The 22,270-nt window shown below is 40.7% G+C and overlaps 1 protein-coding gene across 2 annotated transcripts in view; it reads left to right on the forward strand.

The window, feature by feature from the left end:
- Positions 1-22,270, forward strand: part of PRKN (parkin RBR E3 ubiquitin protein ligase) — a 1,404,897-nt gene that overhangs the window by 1,168,478 nt on the left and 214,149 nt on the right. For both annotated transcript variants that reach the window (XM_033234273.1, XM_033234272.1), the window contains exon 8: positions 14,473-14,534. In XM_033234273.1, the coding sequence (XP_033090164.1) occupies positions 14,473-14,534 (62 nt within the window). The remainder of the gene's footprint in view (positions 1-14,472; positions 14,535-22,270) is intronic.

The raw sequence follows: 22,270 nt of genomic DNA on the forward strand, positions 1-22,270 counted from the left end.
ACTCTCTTACAATAAAACCAGGGAATCCTCAACATCGTTTCTTTTTATCTTTGGATGGCAAGTGTAAGGGGGATATGTTAAAAGATTTTCTTCTAATAACAGGCCAGCCATAAGGTTTTTCCCCCCAATTTTTCATATGAAGATTATAATAGAAGAACTATTATTATATTAAACTAACCAATCTTACGAAATAGATTTTTGTGCCTTTTATACTAGGTTTAATTTCAGGTTTTGCAGCACCATTATATTCAGAGCAATTATGTGGGTGACTGCTCTATGAGTCACCAGCTGAAATAGAAAGGTTGGGCTCTGGTGTCCTATTTGACTGGGAAGCTGGAAGGACAGGCTGTATTGAGCACAGGCATTTTTCATAATTATGTTGCCTGCAGGGTTACCACCTGTCCTAATTTGATCTGATTAAGGCGAAATGCAAAAACTGTTCTCGCTTCTCTCAGAATGGAGTAATGCCAAGTTTCATCTCAGGAAGGAAAAAGAGATGAATACATATACAACCAAGAAGGGCAAGGATGTGTCTGTAATACTCTGGGAAAGTGCGGGACATTGGCCTCACTGTGATTGGAGGTGCAGTTTGTAGACAAATTCTGGAGAGCGTTTTGGCAGGAATTATCGAAATGTTAAAGGGAACAATACTTCAACCCAGTGGTAGTTGCTCTTTGGGGAGTGTGTCCAATTCAGTGCCTCTGAATGGTTTGAAGTATGCATGTCTAGGTGACTCACAGACACCAATATGATCATTAGGGTTTGCCTCAAGGATATTGCAAAGGTGTGTAGCCATTAAAAACAATGATGTATGTCTGTATCATTTGACATGAAATGATGCCCATTCATATTATTAGGTGGAAAAAACAAGTTACAGAATTTCATGCATAATATGATGCAACATCTTTAAAATTCTATGTGTGTTGATGTAAGGGCATGCAATGAGTTATCTAGGAGATGATTCATAAAAAATTACTGGTGACTGTCTCTGGGTGGTAAAAAGTGCTGATTTCTACCTTTCTCAACTATTTTAATATTTTATAATGGCAACAAAAACAAAGCTATTTTAATTTTGAAAAACACCTTAAAAAGGGGAATTGTAAATATTAAGCATTTCCTGAACTTCTCCTAAATAGGAAAAAAAAAAAACCTGGAAATGATAATGTGACACCAACATTTCTAAGAAGAGGACAGAAAAATACATATGCCTTGATGAGATACCCTGATAGTGCCATTATGTAACTGAATTTTCTTAATTTCTTATCCCAAGATGTGCTTTTTACCTAAACATTGTCTTTTTAGAATCGCATAACACCATTTGTCCTAACTGCTACCTAGCCGATATAAATACTTTTTTTTCATTTGTCCTGAAAATTTTAAAGAGAATCTAAAGGAACTATATATAACCTACGTCCTGCATGCTCAGAGTGACATCATATCACCAGAAAGAAAAAAAGTAAGGAATGAAAGTCAAACAAAAACATTTTAGGCTTTTTGGTAATGCTCTATAGTTTACCACCAAAAAATTAACCAGTAAATCATGGATTTATTTTGGCTTATGGTTTTCAAGATCTTACAAAGAGTGTGTGTGTGTGTGTGTGTGTGTGTGTGTGTTGGAATAGGACATCTCACTAGAAAGATGCTGGTTGGAATTTAGTCATTGGCACAAGGGTTCCCATAGTCTTTTTCCTATGTCAGGCCTATGCTGGGATCAGCTACATGGATGTAGCATTGAGCTTCTCAACCTGGGTGAACATGGATCTGAGTCATAAGACAACAGGTCTGAACTCAATTCATGCGTTTATGACACATCTGGTTTCATTTATCCTTATTATAAAATTAATAATAGTCTGCAGATGCAGTCTTTTCTAGTTCAGATTATATCTGCTGCACCCAACATTGTAATGTATAGATCTTCAAAGAAGAACTTTCAATTTTAGTGACTCTAAATTGTTTCAAGCTAATCTCAATGTTTTAACAAGAGTTGGTGTTCTCACATGGGAATGTTTCTGCTATTATAAGATAAGATGAATTATCCAAAGAATTGGGTTGTCATTAGAAATTCTACCTTTTAAAATATCTCCTTTAAAACTGTTATTTTCTGTGAGCCAGAGAGCCATTTAGAAAATACCCTTTACACTTTGGTAAAAACCAGTAGATGAAAGCAATGATTCCAAATTCACCGTTCAGTCATGTGTGGAGCTCTGGGCACAGTGAGCTGGGGAGTAACAAGTTAAGTCAAAAACTCCTTCTCTGATCTGGAGGTGTTATAATATAAAATAGACAAGAGAGTGGATATGTTCAAACAAGTATGAGTGAAGGACGCCCTAAGCACCGTGAAGAGGGGACTGTTTCATTAATGTGTGTCCTCAGCTCTCTGCACAGTAAATATTGAGTCGGTGATAAAACCTGAAGCGGGAAAGGAGCGCTGTGTCAGAACTCACTAGCTTAGCATGGCTTCTGCACCCTCTGCACTAGCAGCTCGGCAGGACCACTTTCCCCTCCCTCACCTGGAAGTCCTCAAACAGAGTCTCAGTCTTCTGAGTCAGCATCAATTGCTCATGTTCATTCTCAGGCCAATTCTCAGAATTGTTCCCTCATTTCTTCCATTCCATTTCCTGTCTCTTGCTCACTGTTGATGACATAGGCCCAACAGCCTTCACCTGGTCCATAAATAAGACTTTACTTCCAATTGTCCAGTGACTCGGACCTCAGACTTGAGCATATCCTCTTCCGTGACCCTCTTCCATTCCGCACATTATCTCTGTTTTCAGATCCCAGGCCTCTTCTCTCTCAACACTTCTCAAAAAAACTCCTTTTGCTTTTGTACTTATTGGACATGATAGTTAATTAACATTTTTAAAGTCACTAACCAAACACAAAAACAGCAAATACAATGGAGACAAACACTTTGTGAACTTAGACCAAAAGGACAGCACAGAGGTAGTGAAATGACCTTTGACAGGTTCTTTCACTACAGTAGCTTTACTCATGCCTATGGAAGTTCTTAAAATAAAAATTGATATATACAGAACCTATTTTTTTTTTCTGAGACAGAGTCTCACTCTGTTGTCCAGGCTGGTGTAGTGGCAAAATTTCTGCTCACTGCAACCTCTGCCTCCCAGGTTCAAGCGATTCCCCTGCCTCCACCTCCCCAGTAGTTGGGATTACAAGGGCATGCCACCACACCTGGCTAATTTTTTTTTTTTTTTTTTTTTTTTTTTGGTAGAGACCAGATTTCACGGTGTTGGCCAGGCTGGTCGCGAACTCCTGACGTCAGGTGATCCACCTGCCTCGGCCTCCCAAAGTGCTGGGATTACAGGTGTTAGCCACAGCGTCCAGCTGATAGAGGAACTTGTAAACACACAAATGCAGATAGGTGAAAGTTTTTCCTAGGATAATCTTCAGCTTTGACACGCTGACGATATCTGTGTCTATTGAACTTCATTTTCTAGTTGATAAGTGCTTGCTCAAAACAAATTTTTGGGCCGGGCATGGTGTCTCACACCTGTAATCCCAGCTCTTTGGGAGGCCGAGGCAGGTGGATCACGAGGTCAAGAGATTTAGACCATCCAGGCCAGCATGGTGAAACCCCGTCTTTACTAAAAATACAAAAAAATTAGCCAGGCATGGTAGTGGGCACCTGTATTCCCAGCTACTTGGGAGGCTGAGGCAGGAGAATCACTTGAACCCGGAAGGCGGAGGTTGCAGGGAGCTGAGATTGCACAACTGCACTCCAGCCTGGCGACAGAGTGAGACTCCATCTAAAAAAACAAACAACAACAACAACAAAAGAAACTGTCTATAAATGAATTTCTTATCAAAATGTGCAGGATGAAGGGCTGGATTTAACTGTCTGGAGTTGCTTATACCCGGGCCATGGTGCAGTCACCTGAGCGGCACACCAAGGCTCAAGGTCTCTGTGTTTTAGAGGCAGCCGGATGAACGCTTGCGATGCTGCTCTTCAAAACATGAAGAGCAAAATTGAGCTCATTGGTAGAACTCTCTGACAGATGAGAAGTACTCAGATTCATCATTTTGGCTAATTAAAATAAATAATAATTACTAATTCTCATGTGATAAAATGCAAAGATCTGGGCAATCAAACCAGAGTGTAATTAACAATATACTCAAAGCTGTGTGGGTTTTCCCCCATCATAGAAGCTATTAGTTGTCCTTTAAATTTAAATTTTGTTTTATTTTAAAATCTCTTTCAAATGTATCTCACCCCAGCATATACACTCTAAATATATAAAAGCAGTGATGCTATATAAAAGCAGTGATGAATTTAAGTGGCACTACTTAGAGTGCTTACAAAATTATTGGGTTTTGTTTTTTATAAGAATTTGAAATATGCCTTTCTGTAATGAATGCGATTATGCCTATACTAAGATGAATAAAAGAAACGAAATGCACAGTACTCAAGTGACAAAGGAAATTACTGAAATGAATTTAAAATACAAAAAACAAAAACAAAAACAAAAAATACCATTAAGTACTTGTAAAAATATAAACTATTTTCTGTTCCCCTGCCCCATTCCACTTTATCCCCAGCCCTTCTCTTTACCTCATTTTTAAGGAATTGTGTCCATTTAATAAATTCCTCAGTTTAAGGAATTGCATCAATTCCTCAAGTCCAATGACTTATATTTATTTAATAATTGTTTTGGATATGATTTATTTTCCCAGACTTAATAGTACCTGAATATGCCCCCAAGGAAGGCCAGTTTACAGAATGCATTCTATGGCAAAGTATGGGGTACAAATATAAATTCCAAAAGTTTCCAGTTTACAAACAGGGAAGTGTTCCATAATTGTTCATGTCTATAAATTGTTTGGAACTCAGAATTCTTTTCTCCTAAAGAAACCTCATTAACCATGATAATTAGGTGCCCAGCTGACCCTCTAGGCCCTATTTAACTAGGCCTTATCTGATCGGGATGTGCCTAATCTGAGTGCCCTTTTTGGTTGCATCCACTTGGGGGATAACAATCCCACAGATTCTCTTTCCCCCAACATTAACTAGACATTGACATGTTCACTCAGGTAACCAACCAACCACCATAATCTACGTTAAAGGGAGCACAAAATTCCATCTCCTTCACTTCCTCCCTTTCCCTTCTCTGGTGTCAACCAAGGACAAACTTTTGAGAGCAGCAGGAGAAAATAATGCATAAGCATCCCTTTTCACTCTGAGAGCCTTCCATTCCCAGTGGCCGCTCATGTGCTGACCCGCCAAATTAAATTTATGATCTGAGGGATGCTGGATGTTGAAAACACCCGCCCTCTAAAATGTATCATCACAATCACTGAAAATATAGGTCAATAACAAAGGAAGAACTTTATGACATTCAAAGCACCAAGAATATACACACAATTCAGAATTTTTAAGTTGTTTTGACATCTTAATGACATACAAATAAGAAAAATGAGAAGTGTTTTTCATCTTTTGTTACTGCATGTTCTACCTTTTCCTCTGTCTCAAATCTCCCAAATGACCACAGAAAATCTACTGCAGAGCAGCGCTGATTAGATCTAGTGCAGAAAGTGACGCCATCGTGTGGACAGTCGTGGAGGTGTCACAGGAAAGAGAGGTCAGGGGAGGGTGTTCAGAGAGCCTGGGCTACATTTAAGTGCTTATGGCAGATCTTTCAAGGTGGGAAACTGTTTGGAGTTGAGCAGATCAATGACAAAGTAGTTTGGGGTCAGTGGACACAGTAAGGCAACGTCCTAAGGAAGCCTTCATAAGGAAACTGTTGTCTTATACAAGAGCTATTGCCTAGGTTGAACCGTCTGATTTCCTGTTAAGAGAGATGGCTACTCAGATGAGCAAACTGTCTGGTTAAATTATTTGCAGGAGTTTCTTGAAGCAAACAGTGAAGTTATTTATTGCTTTACAAGCTTATCTTCCAGGGAAGGATTTTTCTGGAACAAATAATTAGGTCTCAGTGGTCTCAGTTCTCAGCCCCAGTAGGTAGGCTGTGTGTATGCAGGTGCTTTCAATTCTCATCTGCAGCCAAGCAGCTGCTTGGATTCCTCAGACACTCCAGGCTTTGGCCTCTTTGATTCCAAGTCACCTCCTCCTCTTCTTTTTTTTATACCTCTTTGGTTGCTCTCTGCTCACTTGGCTCTTTCTACATCTACTTGGTTTGTGGATGAACATCTTGTTTCTTCTGCAAACTCCAGGAAGGCAGAATCTCTGCCTAATTCGTTTATGATTTCTCTATGGCCTCTGGCATTATACATAGTAAATGTACACTGAAGAGTTGTTCAATGAAGAATCAGTGAATATTTGCTTGGAATTCACCTCCTGCTAATAAGGATAATATTATTATTTGTGAAATGAAAATTTCTGATTGTGTCTTATTATCGATGAGACTGATTCTTCCCTGGCACCTCATTGGAAGATAGACAGTCTTGTAGCCACTAGAAGTTGACCCAGCAGGGATGTTTGGATTAATACAGCAGCTGCAACAAACCAGAAAATATCAATCTGCATCAATTTTGATAAAAATTATGAAATCACAGCTATCTGAGCTTCATACACACTCTGTTGAGCTCCTAGAAGATACTTCGCATGCCTCTGGGCTGGTAACTGCCTCATCTACAAGTAAGAAATTGAATAAATAATATTTCATGGCTTCTTTCAGCTTATTCTGAAAGCATCAAAATTTACGAAGTTTCGTGCTACACTACTCAGATAAGTTACGCCTGGTAATTAGTGGTTGTATGGAAGGTTTTCCTTCTCCAAACTACATTCATGCTTATATATGTTCATAAACTCAGATCTATACGTTATTGAATTTTTATTCAGTCTTTTCCAAGGTTATTTTTAGATGTACTTTAAAGTTTTCATCTAGAGTTTTTTATTATGAAAAGTTCCAGACATCCAGTTAGATATTTAAAATAGCATAATCAATGTCCATGTACACACTACCCAGCTTTGATAACTTCATTAGTTTGGTTCTTTTTCTGCCTCGATTTTACCATCTTTAAAATGGGGATAAAAATACTACCTGCCTTACAGGGTCGTCATGAGGATAAATGAATTACACGCAAAACACTGTGAAGAGTGTTTTGTTCCTACTAAGCGTCATAGAAGTATTAGCTTTTCTTATTAACAATGATTGTAATACACTTTAGAGACAGATTTGAATAGCACCGTCCTTCAATGATCCTGTTCCTCTTTCCTCTTCCCCTGAATTTGATACATACTTCAGGGGCGTTTACCATTTGCATGCATTATTTTATATTCTTAGTATATTTGTATGCATCGACATTGTTTAATAGATTCTCTAAACTTTCTGTAAATGACATTGCATTGTGCATAAACGATTGCAACATTTTTCTCACCTTTATGATTTTGAGATTTCTCTGTTTTGATACATTTCACTCTAGCTAACTCATATTAACTCACTCCCTAAACATCTTTGCTTCAGTGTCGTGGTCTCAGTAAGAAATGAACACCTAATTTTACATTAGCCAGCCCTACCCTTTATACTGTTGTGTTTTCTCTTTTCCACACAGTACTAATGACCATCCCAAATGTTACATCATTTACCTACTTATTAGTTTATTTTTATTGTCTCTCACCCCTTTAGAATGAGAGCTCCAATGAGGGATTTTTGTCTGTTTTAATTTTTCACAGATGCGACCCCAGTGCCCTAATAGTGCCTGGCACAAAGTGGGTGCACAACAGGCTATTTGTTGAATGATTTTATCTCTTCTCCTGTTGATGGTCATTTTACATGTGTCCTTTTGTTGTTGCTGTTATTACAAAAATGTTGCAGTAAATATTCTATTACATATCCCCTTGTATAACCATGTAAGTTTCCCTCCAGTGTGTAAACCTATAAGTAGGTGTTAGGTGGAAGGTGAATATCTTCAGGATTCTCCTTAACTGGCTTAGAATATCTTGAGACAGCAAGTATTGGGTATTGAGAAAGAATGCATGAATAATCCTTTATAAATAAAAACCCATCAGCAGAGAGAAATGATTAAAATAAGCTTGGCTTTATTTATGAAAATGATAATGCTTTGAACTTGATTATATAAAGTCCTACTGCTGACTGAATGCAATTGCTCTGTCAAGATAGCTTAGTGAGTTTTCCATGGATCCTATTAACGCCTGACTCTCAGACTAATTCAGAAATGGCTACTTCAGAACAGTGTTTGGCGACCCTAATCAACCTGGCTTAGCTGGATGAGCGAGCAGCCCACTGGATTCCTTCGCTGCTGCAGCCCAGCCTGCAGATGTGGCCCACGCTCTCTGGCTTGTGCTCAGAGGTCAGTGTTCAGTCTCGCTGCATTGTCTTTGATCACATTGAATCATCATTTATTTTTGATGCCATTTCATCGTTAGTCGGTTTCCTTTTCTAAGTTGTACTTAGGGGGGAAATAGAAGGTTACTGTCATTGTCAAGCCCACATTAGGGATTCTAAGTGATAGCCAAGAGAGAAATTAATCCTCAAAGCATTTCGCACCAAACAGCAGCAATCTGCAAATTGCAGATTATTTGCGTCATATGGCCAGTGCCGGGAGCACATCAGAGAGCTGAAATCCATTTCCATTTCCATCCCAAGCCTGGGTGCTCACGATTTTCCATTGAATCCAAAGGATATCACAATTGCTCCTGTGATGATTTGCAAGGAAATTAAAAGCAAAAATAGTGATTGAAGACTCATGTGGTTTTTAATGCTTCTCAATGGAATATATTTTCCAAATGAGTTTTCCCTGCTTTACAGCATGATTGTTGAGGAAATTCACCAAAAGCTTTCTGAAAACATTGTGGCTCAGTTAATCTCTCAAAGGCATTTGTTTTGTTTTGTTTTGTTTTGGGTTGCTTTTTCTCAGTAGCTGTCAGTGACTTTGTGGAAATGCTACACAACTTTGTGATGCACTTTCACTGAGGAGCTTCCCAGTTAGATGATAAAATGCCCTTTATGGTATAGCAACAGAATGAAAGTAAAGGTTGATTACAGATACTAATTGAAATAAAGGGCCCGGTTTCGAAGTTGTCTTTTAGAAAAAAAGATTCCATCCTGTCTTTACATGCTTTTTAACAAATTTTCTTATTCCTTTTTAATACCAAAAAGCTGGTATTCACTGAACACCAGTGAGCTCAGATTTGTAGAAAACACAGGCAAGAGATGAGTGAGGGGTTTAATAACTGGAGGAAAAGCACAACAGAAGAACACAAGCCTGTGAGCATGGCATGAGGATAGCCTGGAACGAGGTGAAATTCTCTTTTAAATTGCCAAGGACAGCAGGATAGGCTTTAAAAGTGGAATCCAGGACAAGAAAAGAGGGAAAAGATAGAGAAGAAGAGGCTTTTATCAAGAAAGGTAACACAGTGTCAATAGGTAAAAACACTACTCTATTTCTGTGTGTTCTGTTTTCTTGAGCAAAGAGAATATTTCCCATGTTAGAAAGGACAGAATAACAATTTAAGGAGAACCTTGTGCTTAAGAAAAGTGAGGACAGAATATGGCATATACAAATATTTTAAGTGCCAGTAGATGTCCCAACACTTCTATTATAGTCTCAGAGATGCTGCCGGGAATCTTTGAGATCCAATAAAGAGGTCAGAGTTCTGGAGGTGATTTTTTTAACTTTTCAAAATGAGGAAAGATTGAATCTCAAAAGTTGAAAAGCAGTGAGTTTGATACCGGTTTCACCCATCAAGCACCCAAAGGAAAAAAATTCATGGGAGAACTTATTCACGTATTACGTAAGGAATACTCATTACATAAAGTAATAATATGTGGTCATTAAGAGTCAATGCAGATTTACCAAAAATGAATGCAGAAGAACCCATATGTAAGGGAGGTGATGCTTAAAGGGCATGGAAGGATTGGACATGGTCTCTGTCGCTCCAAATCCAGAAGTAGTACTGTGGTTTTTATTCGTCAGGCTCATTGTTTCCTCCCTGCCACCTCCGCCCCCTCCACTAATGTTTTCCTGTCTCCCTACACGTATACATTCTGTGTGCCCGTCTTGCAGTTCTAGTTTTGTTATTTTGAAGCCCCATCTTCACACTGAGTTCATATCTGGCCATTTCCTATACTAATGTTCCTGTGATGAGCACAGTTTGCAGATAGCCATTCACGCTCTTCTTAAATATCTTGACCCCTTCCAGCTCTTCTCATCTAAGTCTACGCTGTGTCTGGTCTTGTTTGGTGGTTTCTTTGAACCTACCAGGTGTTGCAAGTAATTATGTAGTCTTCTGTGAGAGATGTTTATATATGAGCTATCATCAACATCAGTCCTTTTGCTTGTATCTTAGGAGACGGCCAGAATACAAATTCTGAAGATAAGCTAATTTAAAATATTGTTTCTTATTTTACCCAGGATTAAAATAAGTCAAAGCCATTTTCTCAAGTTTGAGTGACATAAAAGACCACCTCTAAAGAAACAAAAAATTCTCCAAAACAGCCAAGGTTGAATGAAATTATTTTTAAGACAATATGGCTTAAATGCATCGAGATATAAACTGAGCTATAAATACTTTATGCTTATACAACTAGACAGCCCAAATAAAAACATATCAATTAAGTATAAGTGAAAGTACAAGACCAAAATACTCTGATGGACTCTATCAATGTAATACGGCAGAGGCCATCATTTTACCGACACTAAAGCAGTGCTTGGGATCCAAACAGGGCCCTGACGGGTTGGCCCAGATTCGTTCCATCTCAGCAGGCCTGGGACCCTGAGCTGCGGGCTGCCTCCCTTCCCCCATCACTTCTCCTGTGACTCTACCCTTCCGACATTCGGCCCCAGACCATGGGACGTGACTGGTGGGGAAGCCTCCCTTGCCTTGTATCCACTCCTTTCTCATTTATTTCAGCAAACTAAACTATGATGACTTGCTCCCAAAGAGATCGAAAGCACAGGAACTGACTTGAGGCTGAATTTCATAGCAGTTTTTGGTTGAATTGAAGCCAATCCAATGATCCAGAATATAGACTTGTACTGTTGTTTAGGTGATCATCAGAATAACAACACCAAAATGAATAACTTCTCAAAAAGAATCTTCAGCCTGCAGGTCTCCATGGCCTCTAGTTGGAGAAGCACTCAGCTCAAGCATCTGTTTCTCACTTGAAGGATCTAGTTTTCCTTCTCTATAGTACCAGACATGCCTGTGGAAACTAATGTATTATGTTTTCCACTAAAATATTCACCTTGGGTTATTTATTTATTTATTTATTTATTGAGACAGACTTGCTCATCACCCAGGCTAGAATGCAGTGGCACAATCTTGCCCCACTGCAACCTCCACCTCCCAGGTTCAAGCAATTCTCCTGCCTCAGCCTCCCAAGTAGCTGGGATTACAGGTGCCCACCACCACGTCTGGCTAATTTTTGTATTTTTAGTAGAAATGGCGTTTCACCATGTTGGCCAGGCTGGTCTCAAACTCCTGACCTCGTGGTCCTCCCACCTCAACCTCCCAAAGTGCTGGGATTACAGGTGTGAGCCACCAGGTCTGGCCAGGATTTTTATTTATTTTCTTGGCGGATCACCTGTTTACACTTATGTTTAAATTTTATGCACATTTTTATAATCTTTTGTACTACTCAGTAAATATTTATGAAGTACTTCCTCAAAGTATGAAATGTTATATAACATAGGCTAAAACTATGTTCCAGCATTTTACATGGCCATAGAATTTTGGAATTGGAATGAACTCAGTGTTAGTCAGGGTTCTCCCAAGAAACAGGACCTTTCTGTCTATAGGATCTATAGAGAGAAAGAGACAGGAGGACATTTCCTGGGGGAATGGCTCACACAATTATGGCGGCCAAGCAGTCCCACAATCTGCCATCTGTAAGCTGGAAAACCAGGAAATCTTTTGGTCTAATTCAGTCTGAGTCTGAAGGCCTGAGAACTAGGGGCGGCAGGTTTGGGGGTCATGTATGTCTTGCATTCAGAAGGCCTGAGAACCAGGAAATCTGATCTTTAAGGCTCTAGAAGAGAAAGAGCATTTGTCGTTCTCTGCCTTCTTGTTCTGTGCAGGCACTCAGTGCCCTCAGTGGATGGGACGATGCCTGCCCACATTGCTGAGAGTGGATCTTCTTGGTCCACTGATTCGGATGCCAGTCTCTCCCAGAAACACTCTCACACACACACCCAGAAATAACGTTATCAACTATCTGGGCACCCCTTAGCCCAGTCAAGTAGACACATAAATTCATCATCGTACCCAGTAAAATTCCTCTCTAAAATATCCTGCATAACTATCCATTTCGTGTGTGTTGAAAAACCTGCAGTTACTATCTTATAAGACAATTTATTCCATTTTTTCTGTTGGTTTAAATCCTACTCTCTGAAACAATGTACAAATCTAATCTTTATTGCAGTGAGCACCTTCACCTGTGTGAATACAGGTTTTCTCATTCCTCAGCCTGCTCTCCCCCAGACAAACACTCTCAGGGCTTCTGACCACTGTCACATCACAATGCTGAGGAATATGAGAAATGACTGCATTGTTTAGTTGATACGTTCTGTATACAATCCAGTTTCCTTAATAGGAAGTTCAATAGATTATGTAATCCATAGGTCTTATCTCAAAGAAACAGATTTTTATATCAATTTTGTTTCTAGAGAGAATAATATAACTGAGCCAGTTACAGTGTCTCATGCCTATAATCCCAGCACTTTGGGAGGCTGAAGTGGGAGGATCACTTGAGCCCAGGAGTTTGAGACCAGCCTGGACAGCATAGTGAGATCCCATCTCTACAAAAATTAGGAAAAAAAAAAAAAAACTTAGCCAGTCTTGGTAGTGCACACACCTGTAGTCCCAGCTACTCAGGAAGCTGAAGCAAGAGGTACCTTCAGCCAGTAGGTCAAGGCTGCAATGAACCATGATTACGCGCTGCATCCCAGCCTGGAGTAAGACCCTGACTCAAAAAAATAATAGTATAAATGACTACAACCTAATATCGAGGAATAGTTCTATTGAAAAGACAGGGATGCAACACATTTTAAATGATATTAAGCATATACTGGCCTAAATTGTATATATCTATACATTTGGGCCTTAAACAATGTGAGGCTTAGGAACATCAACATCCCTGAAGTCAAAAAACTATGTGGAGCTTTTGACTGTCCCAAAACTTAACTACTAATAGCCTGCTGTTGACTAGAAGCCCTGCCTATAACATCAATAGTCTATGAACACATAATTTATAGGTTATATGTATTATATACTATACTCTTAAAGTAAGATAGAGAAAGGAAAATGTTAGTAAGAAAAATCATAAGGAAGAGAAAATGTATTAACTACCCATTAAATGACAGTGGATCATCATAAAGGTTTTTATCTTCATTGTCTTCACAGCTGGTGGCTGAGGAGGAGGAACGGGGGGAAGGGTTGGTCCTGCTGTCTCAGGGGTAGCAGAGGCAGAAGACAAATCTGTGTATAAGTGGACCCACAAAGTTCAAGCCCATGTTGTTCCAGGGTCAACTGTATTTTATTTTACATAGAATATGTATTATATTATATATGTTATATATTATATATATATTTAGGCCAATATTATATTAATTATATAATTATATAGAATTATATATTTACATATATAATTTATATATATGAGTTATGTAAAAATATATAACTCATAGCTATACATTAAATATAATTATATTCTATACATGTATTTTAATTCCATTTATATATGTGTGTGTGTGTATATGTGTGTATATATATACACAAATGCACACATATACATTTATTTATTTATTTATTTATTTAACCTATTTACTTCGTTTTACAACTGAAGAAGGAAAATGTGAAAGTTTGAAGGGGCTTGGATTGATTGGGTGGAACGAGAAAGTGATGGGCACCAGAACTGCTGGGGCCTTCTCTCTTGGTCCTTGTCTCTTGGTCCTTCTGTAAGATGGCCTTTCCAGACTTAAACACAGGATCTAATAGGTCTTCACAAAGCCTCTTGACAAAACCAGGCGAGGTACTAACCCCCAGCTGAGCCCCCCAAAGAATGGATGTCCTGCTACCCTATCTTTGCTCTTACCTCTCCATGAGCAGGCCCCTGGCCTTAAGGGTGAGCAAATAGGACATGATGAATAAGTCAGAGCCTGTGGTCACCAACTCCCCCACTCTGGCCCCACGGAATCCTAGCTGTATGTGAGGAACCAGTGACATGCTGGACACGTTTCTAAGAACCAGAGTGGCATGATATCCTAAGGCCAGATCATAATCAGAAGGGAGAGAAGGCCTGGCTAGAGTCACATGCAACTGTTTTCTAAAGAGGTGCGGTTGGAGGCCAGGCAGTGGCCATAGCTCTTTTGAGGGTTTGGCTTTTTTTGTGGTTGGTTAGATGTGTGTTTTTCAGGTACACATCTGTGTCCTCCCAGAAGGCAACACTGGTGGTTGATAGTCATAACAGTATGTAAGAACATATAACCACACAGAGTGAAAATGACATTTTTGTGATTAATTCTTCTTTCCAACAGCTGGCTGTCCCAACTCCTTGATTAAAGAGCTCCATCACTTCAGGATTCTGGGAGAAGAGCAGGTGAGTGAGCATCTCAAAGGCTGCATCAGACTGCCATGAAAGATAGACGCTAATGAGACAGTTTGGGCTCCCCAGGGAGGCCGAGTATGTCTCCTGACCCTGGGCGCCCTGAAATGGGGAAGAAAACCATGGTGGGGATATGTGTGAGGACACTTTTTTCTTCTTCCATCCATCAGACCTGACAGGTTATTAATTGCTACATCTGCTATCTGCCAGTGTGTTTCATCTCAAGACTCCAGCAGGAAGCAGGCACTGTATCGTGGCAGACGAGCAAACAAATACATGCAGAGATGAATTATGCCTGAGGGATTGATGGTCACAGACATTCCTGAGTTGCTGTCTGTGGGTGAATGTGTGAGCTTTTTTCTTTCTTTCTTTCTTTCTTTCTTTCTTTTTTTTTTTTTTTTTTTACCAGGTTTTTGTATTGTGTGTTTGTTATCTGTATTTCATGGCAGCCTGTTTGTACACGGGTATGAACGTGTGACATCTATACAAAGGGTGGCCATTGAAAGTGGATTATTTAAATGCTGTGTTGTGCTCAGTGAGGCATGTCATAATTTAAATAGATATGCTAAGTAAATAATTCAGGGTGCTAAATATTATATATATGTACACACATATATAGTTTGGACTGCTTAAAAATACATTTCTTGATCCCTATATGGAACTACAAACTCTGTATTTAGTATGTTAAATCTAGGTGTCAAGTTATCCTTAAAATACACTAAAGAGTTGGCAAAAGGTTGGTTGACCTAATTTCCAGTGTTATTTATTTTATTTGATTGATTGATTGATTGATTGATTGATTTTTTGAGACAGAGTCCCGCTCTGTCATCCAAGCTGGAGTGCAGTGGCACGATCTTAGCTCACTGCAATCTCCGCCTCCCGGGTTCACACCATTCTCCTGCCTCAGCCTCCCGAGTAGCTGGGACTACAGGCATCTGGCACCACACCTGGCTAATTTATTGTATTTTTAGTAGAGATGAGGTTTCACCATGTTAGCCAGGATGGTCTCAGTCTCCTGACCTCATGATCCACCTGCCTCAGCCTCCCAAAGTGCTGGGATTACAGGCGTGAGCCACCGTGCCCAGCCCAGTGTTATTTATTTTTACTCCTAAAGATTGTCTCTGCCAACTTTGACCAGGAAATATGCAAATAGAGATGTGGCAGCTCACTTTCATCAATGAGTTTTTAGTTTGTATGTTTTTGATTGCTGTATATATGTGGCAATGTAAAACTGCCCATTTCCAATATAAGAATAAAAACAAAAGGATTAGTTAGGAGAGGATAAGAAACTGGAATCACTTCCACATCCTGGAGTTAGAGAATTACAGTACACTCCCTTCATTTTTTTATATCGTGAGTTTCCAGAATAGCAGGCATAAATGTGTATTCAAATACAAGCGAAATCAGTTTATCGCATATTGCAGGTAAAAGTTGATAACTGACTCTCCCAAACATAACTACTTATGAAGACACCTGGATCTCACAGCCATTTTCCAGTAAAAGCCTAAGACTTCTTAAAGCAAGAATCACTGGTTGTTACCCTGGCATTTCTGCTCAGATAATGGAGCCTTCTCTTCGAACTTGTACCAATGTTTGCAGATTGTTTCCATTTTTGTTTTAGAGTCAATGGGTAATTAGTAAGGAAAGAAGCCAACAGTAATCATCTCCTCAGATGTAAGATGTTGGCATGGGCTTGGACAAAAGAGTGGCCAGTTCCACCTGGTAACAGTAGGGTGTGCAGAATATGCAGGCACAGACATATGAGCATTGGATTTGATGGTAAACCTTCCGTAAGAGCTCTGCTGGTTGTTTCTCTTTTCTTGGTGAAACAGGAAGCTAGGTCATCAGCTGAGAGTAAAGATGGGGGAAGAGTTTTATAGGGAAAGGAGATGTATTAGTCTGGTCTCACATTGCTATAAGTAAATACCCAAGACTGGGTAACTTACAAAGGAAAGAGGTTTAATTGACTCACAGTTCCACATGACTGGGGAGGCCTCAGGAAACTTACAATCATGGCAGAAGGCGAAGGGGAAGCAAAGTACCTTCTTCACAAGGCTGCAGGAGGGAAAAGTGCAAGCAGGAGAAATGTCAGTCAATTGTTACAACCATCAGATCTCATGAGGACTCATTCACTATCATGAGAACATCATGGGGGAATCACTCCCATGATCCAATCACTTCCACCCTTGGTCCCGCCCTTGACACTTGGGGATTATGGGGATTACAATTTGAGATGAGAATTTGGGTGGGGACACAGCGAAACCATGTCAGGAGAGGATAATGAAGTTGTCATTTAGGAGGGTGCGGAGGGAATAAACTTGCGAAATGGTTGAATTTGGAGTGAGGTCAATCCCCCGGATATTTTTCTGACACACTCATCTGTGCAGGCACAGATGCAGAAAAGGCACTGGCATTGAAGTTTTGCCATCGAAATGTAACAAAAACACGAGGGAGGCTTAGAAGCTGAGGGTGGATCTCATCTTACAGTGTTATAACAACAGAGTAAGCTGAGGGTGAATCTAAGGGAGTGATCATGACTGACCTTGAAATTTCAGCTGGGCAAGCAGAGAAGCCAGATGAGAGAGAGGACAGGGAAAGTTGGTTACAGACGCCAGTGGCTCGAAGAATTTTCGGGATTTGAGTACTAGAAGGGTTGAACTGGACAAACAGGCATCAGCCAAAGGATGAAAGACTTCACATTGAGCTTGTGGAGGAGCTGCATAGTCAGCACCAACAAGGTCAGAGGATGCCTAGGGAGGCTGTGTGTCTGATTTCAGATGGAGGACAAGGTGACGAGAGAAGTTGAGGTCATGGAATTGGGAAGTCGGAGAGTTGGGAGTACCACCCATGTGCCCGCTGAGATCTTCCAGAATTGCAAACTGAAGATTTGAGAAATGAGAGAGAGAGAGAGAAGTGGATGTCAATGGGACTGCAGAAGGGGAAATAGTGCATGGTGTAGGCTGATGGGTTGAAATGGAAAGTTGGAGGGCTTTAGAAGGAGAAAGGGAAAATGTTTTCCTTACAACACTGTAGAGCAATGCTTTGTGGTACTGGGAGTGCAGTTGCAAAAACATTTGAGGGTGCTGCAGGCGAAGTAGTGTCCTCAGGTACGAGCCTGTTTCAGTTAGGGAAGAATGTAAGAAAAACATTGAGAAAGCAGATTGCAGTTACAGGGCAGTTGCTGCTGATTGTCTGTGAGTCCCCCAAGCACGGGGGAAGGGTCTCAGGGTTTGGGGCAGCTGGAATATGTGGTAGGAAAAAGGATACACAGAGTGGATGTGGAGCTTGGGGCTCAGCCTGGAGAGATGGCACAGGAGTCAGACATTCTTTGGTGACTGACATGAACAGGGCATCTCAGTCAGGAACATTTATATTCTGATTATTCATGACAAGACCTACTGGCCTCTAGGCAGATGGTGGCAATGAAGCTCCCGAGAGGAAACAGACAGCTCTTGTCCCCAGCATTCCTGCTAATGGTGGGGGCAGCTGCTCCAGGAGCTGGTGAAACTCTTGGGATCTCACTGGATGCTTGAGGCAACTGATATCACTTGATAAAATAAAATGTTTATATTAATGTCTGTTACAAGCATCCTTGGATAAATCATTTTTGTCTCTCTAACTTAGCTTTCTGTAGACAAGGGAGAGTGAAGCTCAGTCATCTCTTAGAATATTTGTAAATAAATAGGATGCCAAGTAAGTTGCAAATATTAAGTGCTATACTAAAGCTTCTCTGATTTTAAATGCTGTTTACAATCAGCTTTCCAGAGTGGCAACAAAATAGACAGTAAAATAAGTGTAATACTCGCTTAGAAAATGAGTTGATAAAACCTACAAAGATGCTGGTTAATTACTAATTCATTACCGGATGGCGAAGACCCACAGCAGCCCTCTAATTTCTTTGTATGTGGTTCCTTTCTGTTTTCATTGATCTTTAGTAAGTATCTTGAATCTTTAGATTTGGATTAAAAATTAAACACTATATATCATTGCCTTCCCAAAACAAAAATAAACTCCTTAAAATAATGCATTTATATTAGCTTCTTAGCCCCTTCTCTGATTTGTGTTCACAATTCATATTCATATAGCACCTTTCAACATTCCTTCCCCCTAGTCCAAATTCTTTGGCAAATACATTATCACATTATAGGAAACTAAAGTCACTCTGCAGTTCTAGGTGAGCCCTACAGAAATCAGGTGTGATGTCTGGAGTCCATAAGGTTTGCAGGGCCTTTGGACCAATTGCATTTGAGAAGTACCTCCACTTATACCAGCTTCCTCCACCTTAGGTTTAGTCACCAAAATTTTATGGAACTAACCTTTACTCATTCAACAAAAATGTATTGAATACCTTCTTGTACTATTATTGTGCTAGTGTCGGATAAAATAGTAAACGAGGAAGTCACAGTTACTGATCATAATAGATGCTAGGATAGAAACAAATAGGGATGTCACCTACTTTAGATGAGGGGTGGTTGAGAAGCCCTGAGACTAAGCGTTGAGGGGACACCAGCTATTGAAGGAGCTAGCATTACAGGAGTGGGCAGAAGAGCATCCCAAGCGGAGGACAGCACACATCCGGTGCCCCCAAGGAGGTGAAGAGCTTGCTTTATTCAAGACACTAAATTCAACCAAGGTGGCTGGAAAATACCGAGCAGGAGGGACAGTGCCAAAAGATGAAGGCCACCTGGACCATGGACGCCAGGGTTAAGCATATGGGTTTGTTGTGAGTTCAGTGGGAAATCCTTGAAGGTTTAAGCAAGGGGCTAGCATTATCCAAATTACGTTTTGAGTATGTCAATCTTTTTGCAATATGGAGAGGCTCTGGATTAATACAGTTGGCAGCGGAGACAAAAAGAAGTGGATCTTGAGAGGGAGAATTCAAGGACTTTGTGACTGACTGGCTGTAGGTCAGGGAAAGGAAGGAGTTTGAAAGTTCTGTTCGACAAAGATGAGCAAAATGGGGCAGGTGAGATCAGAGGCATGGGATGTGAGCTTCAATTCTGAACACATTTGCTATGCCTGAATCATGGAGAAGGAGATAAGTCAGGACTTGGATGTGTGAGTGGGAGCTTGGAGGACAGCAAGATCTGAGGTCCAAGATGGAGAGATAACTTTGGAATTACCAGCATGTGGAGGATATTTTACATCCATGGAGATTCTCAGAAGAAGCCAAGAAAGGAGGGACCATGATTGGATGAACTCTAAGGAACACCAATGTTTGGAAATTGGGTAAAGAGTAGCAACAGCAAAGGAGACCAAGAAGGAACCTCAAGGAAAGTAGAAGACAATCCAGGGCCACATGGTATTGAGGAAGCCGAGAAGGTGAGAAGGCGGGCCTTCCGGAGGAGGAATGGCGATTGTGGTGTTGAAGAAGCCGAGAAGGTGGGTCCTCCAGAGAAGAATGGCGAGTTATGGTGTTGGGGAAGCCAAGAAGGCGGGCCTTGGAGGAATGGTGATTTGTGTTGAATGCTACTGAGAGGTTGCAGAAGATGAGGCCAGGGAGTGTCCTTCACCTGTGGCACCGTGGCAAAAATCACAAACGACCATAATGAGCAGTTTTGGGGGATGCGTAAAGACAGGAGCCAGAGTTTTATGGGATGAAGGGTGAACAGCAGGGGAGGATAATTCCTTCTAGAGGGTTTGCTATGAAGAGAGAGAGAAATGTAGCAACCACAAGACCGTTCTTTAAAGATTGAAGGGCCAGAACTTGTTTTACACTCACAGGAAGGATTCCATAGAGATGAATTACCTGGTGATTTGAGAGAGATATCCGAGAACTGAAGAAGAGAAGTACTTTGGAAGGCAGAAAGGGCTCAGATCCAGCACAGAGGGAGGAACTGGCCCTCAACAGGAGGAAGGTCACTTTTTGTGTTGTGAGAGGTGCTGGAGAGGGTGAGGGCAAGTGCAGGTGTGTTTGTAATTGCGGGATGCAAGAGGAGAGATGGAGTATGATGGCTTCATGAAGGCAGATGTCATTTTTCACTGCTGTGTCTTCCACACAGAAGAGTACTTGACACTTAGAATATGCTTAGGAAACATCTGTTGAGCACATCAGGACATCAGCCATGATTCCTCTCTCCTCAGTGAAATATAAAGTATGGATGTCTGGAGAGAGGCAGGCCCTACCTACATTGGTCTTAGGAACCAAAAAGTTGGTGCAACTCCAAATAAAAGTAATAAATGCATTCTCTTCTATAACTATTTCACTTATTATCTTAATTCTACTAATGATCATAACTATTGCCAACATTTATAAAAATATTTCTTACCCTTGCTATTTAAAAACTTCTCTCCTATCTTTTGTAACTATCCTCATTTCATCTTTTTTATTTCACCCCCTTTTTTTGGAGGGTTGAGGGGAAGAAAGAAGAGAAAACATGTCACTAGAGAAACACAATACAATCTTGAGGAAGTTGTAAATGCCCATTTGAAGTTTGTGGTCAGTTATTTAAGAGAAAGCCATCATGCCATTGTGTTCAGCTGCAGGGGTGCACGCCCAGGGAAGGTGGAGGTGACATTTTCCAGACTTGGGATTTTGCCTTCAGATGAAAAGGACCATGGAGATCTGTGTTTTCCAGGCAATGCTTCTGGTGGTGGATGACAGAAGCTGTCAGACCAGGAAGGAAGGGGAAGGAAGGTGGGCTTGGAGAGGCCCATACTGGAGAGGAAATGTGGGGCCATTTAATTAGAAGTCTTGATGAAGTTGAAGAATTTAAACAATGTTCATACTTTAGCAAGAGATTTAGAAAGATAAGAGGTGATCATTGGAAAGAGACATATTTGGAATTGGGATTTCAGAGGTGGTACAATTTCTCAGGATGACAGGGCCTGGGGATGTATCCTGAGAATAGAAGGATGAAAAAAGGTCAGCAGAATGAGAAGGTAAAACAGAAAGAATAGATTGATGGTGGCTTATTCATACAGGAGTGCAAGTCCCCAGAATAATGACAAGAATTGGAGAAAAAGTGAGAACAGCCTGAAACTGCAGTCTCCCAAGAATGAGGGGCTGCATTCGGAGATCAGGGGGCAGCAGTGAGGAGGTGAGGGTGAAGCATGGGTCTCAAAGGAGTGGTGGGTTTTGCAAGGGAGAGGAACCCAAGCATTTAGGGGTGTCGTTAAGGAGCCAGGGGACAACCAGCTTCACCTCTGGCCTTGAAGGATATGAACATGAAATGAAAAGCAGTCTTCACTTGAAAAGGTTGCAAGGGAGATGGATCAGTTTCAGTTAAGTCAGTGTGGACAGGCAAACTTTTCAAAAGGCTGATTCTACAGGGGAGTTAGTTTATCATGAACAGGAATTTCAGGGGACACAGAAAAAGGGCTCAGGAGAAAGGGAAGCATGGAAAGTGGCTGATACTAGGAAATGTATGGACCCATATGGGACGGAGAGTTTAGGTGATAAGAATGATGGGCAGCTTGAGCCTCTGAAGTGATGATGTGGGGCATGAGGGATGCTTTGTGATGATCTTTGGAAGGACCTAGGTGGACGTCCAGAGCACCTGGCTGTTCTCACCTGTGCTCAGGTGTGCCTTGGCAGCTTCTCAGTCTTCACCCCAAAAGGCCTCCTCAGTGTTAGAGTCTTGTCCATTTCAGATAGTTATAAATATGAAGCCATCTAATACAATCCAGATGATTTTTTAAAATATTTTGGGTCATCCAAGTTCTAATTAGGTCATTAAATGCTCAGTGGAGCTAACCCATTTCACTGCCCTACCCGTAGCCTTACACAA

The sequence above is a fragment of the Trachypithecus francoisi genome, unplaced genomic scaffold (assembly GCF_009764315.1).
Source record: "Trachypithecus francoisi isolate TF-2019V2 unplaced genomic scaffold, Tfra_2.0 Lachesis_group15, whole genome shotgun sequence".
Classification (NCBI taxonomy): domain Eukaryota; kingdom Metazoa; phylum Chordata; class Mammalia; order Primates; family Cercopithecidae; genus Trachypithecus; species Trachypithecus francoisi.